Source organism: Sinocyclocheilus rhinocerous, unplaced genomic scaffold (assembly GCF_001515625.1).
Source record: "Sinocyclocheilus rhinocerous isolate Xijiao unplaced genomic scaffold, SAMN03320098_v1.1 scaffold4194, whole genome shotgun sequence".
Classification (NCBI taxonomy): Eukaryota; Metazoa; Chordata; class Actinopteri; order Cypriniformes; family Cyprinidae; genus Sinocyclocheilus; species Sinocyclocheilus rhinocerous.
In genome coordinates, this window is record NW_015652268.1 from 24,572 (window position 1) to 30,028 (window position 5,457).

The following is a 5,457-nucleotide window of genomic DNA, read 5'->3' on the forward strand; positions in this document are numbered from 1 at the left end:
ACGAAACATTTCACATTTTCATTTAGTTTAACTTTACCACTATAACTAAAACAAATTAGATTAATTATAATCATAATTTAATTATTAAATTATATTATAATAAATTATAATTATTTAATTATATTATAATTAATTTAATTATAATAATGACAAGAACATACAACAAAAGTACTAAAACCCACAACAGAAAATATAAAATAGTGATATAATAACTGATTTTAAAAAATCAATACTAGTGTCTCAATGCTAAACTAACACTAGCCTAATCATATTCTTTACGTGTGTGTGAAGACTTCCAGCTTGATGCAGTTGTGTAAACTGTGTTTGCATACTTACACTAGAGTGTTTCATCATGTACTGCTGGATGAAACATTGTAGAATTATATTTTGAAATATAAATATGTTTCAAGGACAAACTGTAAGAGTTTGAAAGAAGTGTGTAAACACTGTGGTTCCCTGTTCACTTTCACTTCATGACTTTCTGCTGTTTCGAACTCAGTTCACAGGGAATTAGCTTTTTAAAGCCATTTAAATGTCAAAGCTTCCCCCTATATTTGTTCTCAAAGAAACAAAGAAACTCTATTTTACAAAATGCTACATTTCTGTTCCCATTAGAGTGTTTCATAAAAGCATATACAGGAACAAATAAGGTTATTTACACTTACATTGCATGGAAAAGCAGCACAGATATTGTGTTTACAGATTAATAAATTAATGCAGGTTAATAAGGCGAGTAAATGATGACAATTTGGATGAACTATCGCTTTAATGGCCAGCAGGTGGAAATATTGTCTCATATTTCATCTGATTCCAAGCTGGATTCTTTCTTTATCTTTTTCTTTCATTATTATTATTATTATTTGTTAAATATAAAGTCAGCTATATAAAGTGAGTATATGTATTTTAAGAATATAAATAAACAGTTATAAATCAAAAATATAAACACTGAAATATAAAGTGAGTTATGCATGGGTTTAACCTTATTTCCATGGGTTTAAAAAGTTCAGAGAAATGAAACGCTAAAGTTTGCCTTCCGTTTCAAATGTAGTTAAACTGGAACCTCTGTACTGAAACCCAGCGGCTGCTTCGAGAAAGATAGTCAACTCAAGTCCAACAATCAATGGCTTTAATTAAAAAGCATTTGTGCTTTAATTACAGCGTTTGCTTTAGGTCAACCACTCCGATTGTGCTGACTGATGAGACTTAGACCCATTATATCTCACACCCACATGAATTATACAGGCAAAAATAATACAAGTATTAATGTTCAACAGCGTTTGAGTGAAGTATACAATTAGTAATGAAGTACAAATTAGCCAAGCACTGAATATTCAATTCCTGAATAGCGTATGCAAATAGTGTTTGGATAGGTAATGCAACAACATTTCTCCATGCATATAACAGCAACAACTTTGTTTAATGCATCAGCTTTAGTATTTTTTTCACTTTGGGAAAGTATTGGGACATAATAACACTCAGTATAATGTTGATTATTGTGTTAAATCATCTGTAATCTGATCTGAAGCTTCTGAGAATCAACTAACAGGATTAATTAGAGTCTGAAATTAAACATTTGTGTTATTTCTTTCTCTTTTCTATTTGTTTTACAGCATTTGGAATCCTTTGACATTCCAGGAATTTCCTGCAGGAATGCAGAGCAGAAAGAGAGAATGGAGAAGTTGAAAGTTCACTGTGTTTTTGTGTCACGTGCTCAACGACCAGTAAGTCTCTTTGTGCACAAAACAACACTAAGACAATGCACCAGTAAATATGAACAGAGCAAAGCTGTTGTGCTCATGACCGGGTTAAATGAGGCTTAAATAAAATGTCTTTTGCATTTACATCTGTCTGTAAATCCTGGTGTTATATCTGGCAGATTCTAATCTGATTCTGAATGTGGAAGTTTTTCTCTGAGTCTTTGTTTGTTAGTGAGTGTTTGTGCAAACTCATGCATGACTTTATCACTTCTCACTTCTCTTTACGAGTCCACACGAGTCTCTCTGTGGAGCCACGTTATTTTCACACACAACAGTCACCAACTCAGAAATCTGTGCCTTATATTCTTACTCCAACATCACAATAATCCACAAGTAATCCACAGCACTCCAGTCCATCAGTTAACATCTGGAGAAGACAAAAGCTGAAACTAATCCAGCATTAAGACGTTTTAACTCAAATGAGCAAGTGATGCAATGCTTTCATTTTTTGGTGAATTATTCCTTTAATACATGGTTCCTGGTCTTAATGTGAATCAGTGCATGTTATTGCAAAGAAAAGGGTATCAACAAAGTGCAATAACTTACTCTGCCTGCAGTTTCCTTTTCAGATGATGTTATAAAACCTTTGTGAATATTACTGAGTCAACAAGCTAATCAGACTGTGCTTCCATTAATTTTACTCAAGTTTTAACCTGTTCTAATGTCATGTAATTTAATGAATCCCAATCACTGAGCTCAAACAAGCAAAACATGTCACTTACAATCATCAGTAAAGATGGATGAACTTGAGTGTAAATATGGTCACTGATCAGTTTATTTTAAAAATCCTTCATATATATATATATATATATATTTTTTTTTTTTACAAATTACGCTGTTTCCCAAAACATATAGTTATGTTATTTTATTAACATTATTGCCACCTTTTTTCAGTCGCTGCTTTTTATTATGTGCATTGGTAATAGTGTAATACATTGTATGGGTCAAAATTATCAATTTTTCTTTTATGCCAAAAATCATTATTAAGTAAAGATCATGTTCCATGAAGATATTTTGCAAATTTCGTACTGTAAATATATCAAAACTTCATTTTTGATTAGTAATATGCATTGCTAAGAACTTCATTTGAACAACTTTAAAGGTGATTTTCTCAATATTTAGATTTTTTTGCACCCTCAGATTCCAGATTGTCAAATAGTTGTATCTCGGCCAAATATTGTCCTATCATAACAAACCATACATCAATGGAAAGCTTATTATTCAGCTTTGAGATGAAAAATCAAAATGGACCCTTATGACTGGTTTTGTGGTCCAGGGTCACAAATGTGTCATAAACCACAACAACAACATCAGCAGACGAGCGTGAGAGGATAGAAAGCAGCAGCATATTGAAGGCGAGCACCAGCTAGCGTTTATTTCCCGGGATTATGACGTCACCGGCAAGCCCCGCCCCCGCCTCGCTTTCGCACTCTGCAGTTGAAATCAGTTTGTTTTGCGGTTTCGAAGGAAAAAGTCGCGTCGGAGCGTCACGTTTCCACGCGCGACACGCGAGAGGACATGGCCCAGACGACGTTAGTTAGAAAACAACAGGGAATGAGGCAAAAACAAGCGCGGGAAACCGCAACTTCACGCTGACGGCGATTTAAAGCCCTTCGCAAAAAGTTTCGCTGACGCGCCGGTGACGTCAGATGTAACGGGCGACGCTTCCCGTTCGCTGTTGGTGTGCGTGTGTTTGTTTGTTTGTCTTTAATCATTAAAACCGGACGGAATGGGGGCCAAACAGAGCAGTCCCGCTGAAAACGGCCGCACACGAGCGTACTCTGGCTCGGATCTCCCGTCGAGTAACGGCGGCGGCAGAACGGCGGCTGTGGCGATGAGGTTTCCCGCTCACGGCGCCTCAGGTGCTACATCTTCATCGTCGTCGTCGTCAGCGGCGGTGGCCTCGCACTATACCGGCTCCAGGACGCGCTCCGTCGGGGGAGGCACTGGTGGGCCGGGCGCAAGACCCCAGTCGAGCATTAATATACCGACCTCGGGAGCGTACAGTTCTCAGGACTCCGGTAACAGCACACCGGAGGAGAGAGAGCGGTCAACCGGCGCTCCGAGACTCTTGATCGGATCTTTACCTGCTCACCTGTCGCCTCATCTCTTCGGAGGTAAGAGTTTGTCTAACTTTAGCGTAGCAAAACCATGGGTAATTTGTGGTTACCGTGGTTTAACTGTTCATATTTGTAGTAAAACCATGGTTAATTTTCGCAAATCCACCTAAGCAACAACCAGTTTGTGTTAAACCAGATATTTAACCACCTGTTATGAGTAACTGACCCATACATTGATGTCACCTACCCATATAAATATACAAGAAAGTATTTGAAGTTCACATTTTTATGTTAATATCGATGTAAATGTGTTTATATGTAAAGTTTGAAAGGTTACTAAGGTCAAACTCATGTTTGTCAACTACCCATCTTATGTCATGATCGAGGTTTTTGAACTTTCAACCTAAACAGTTTTCTAGTTACAGGTTCTAGCAACAACCAGTTTTAGCGTCTTTAACCAGCTGGTTAAACCAGATCTATACCCACCTGTTATGATGAGTAACTGACCCAAACACAGAAAATCGTGTACTGACTGTCGTTGGTAGTTATGATATCTACCTATATAAATATACATAAAAGTTTTTGAAGTTCACATTTTTATGTTAATATCAATGCAAATGTTTATGTAAATGTGTATATGCAAATTTGAGAGGTTATTTTAGTAACCAATTTCAGTGTGTTTAACCAGCTGGTTAAACCAGATCTATACCCACCTGTTATGATAAACTGACCCATAGGCAGTGTACTGACTTGTTGGTAGTTGATATGTGCTACCCTTATAAATATACAAGAAAGTCAGTCATATTGTGCCCTTGAAGTTTCACATCAATGTTTTTTTGTTAATATCAATGCAAATGTGTATGTATAAGTTAAAGTCTTCGGAGGTAAGAGTTTGTCTAACTTTAGCGTAGCAAAACCATGGGTAATTTGTGGTTACCGTGGTTTAACTGTTCATATTTGTAGTAAAACCATGGTTAATTTTCGCAAATCCACCTAAGCAACAACCAGTTTGTGTTAAACCAGATATTTAACCACCTGTTATGAGTAACTGACCCATACATTGATGTCACCTACCCATATAAATATACAAGAAAGTATTTGAAGTTCACATTTTTATGTTAATATCGATGTAAATGTGTTTATATGTAAAGTTTGAAAGGTTACTAAGGTCAAACTCATGTTTGTCAACTACCCATCTTATGTCATGATCGAGGTTTTTGAACTTTCAACCTAAACAGTTTTCTAGTTACAGGTTCTAGCAACAACCAGTTTTAGCGTCTTTAACCAGCTGGTTAAACCAGATCTATACCCACCTGTTATGATGAGTAACTGACCCAAACACAGAAAATCGTGTACTGACTGTCGTTGGTAGTTATGATGTCTACCTATATAAATATACAAAAAAGTTTTTGAAGTTCACATTTTTATGTTAATATCAATGCAAATGTTTATGTAAATGTGTATATGCAAAGTTGAGAGGTTATCACATCAATGTTTTTTTGTTAATATCAATGCAAATGTGTATGTATAAGTTAAAGTTTTTATTTGTGAACTACTCATCTTATAATAGTTAATGGATCTTCCCTTGTGGAGTTTGAACTTTTCTACCTTCTAGTTTAGTGGAAAATTTGAGTAATTTT

At 35.9% G+C, this 5,457-nt stretch overlaps 1 protein-coding gene across 1 annotated transcript in view; it reads left to right on the forward strand.

The window, feature by feature from the left end:
* Positions 1–3,185: 3,185 nt before the first annotated feature.
* The window catches only part of znrf2b (zinc and ring finger 2b), a 60,234-nt gene continuing 57,962 nt past the window's right edge, over positions 3,186–5,457 (forward strand). Inside the window, exon 1 of the mRNA XM_016520065.1 lies at positions 3,186–3,874. Within this exon, the coding sequence (XP_016375551.1) occupies positions 3,487–3,874 (388 nt within the window). The 5' untranslated portion in view covers positions 3,186–3,486. The remainder of the gene's footprint in view (positions 3,875–5,457) is intronic.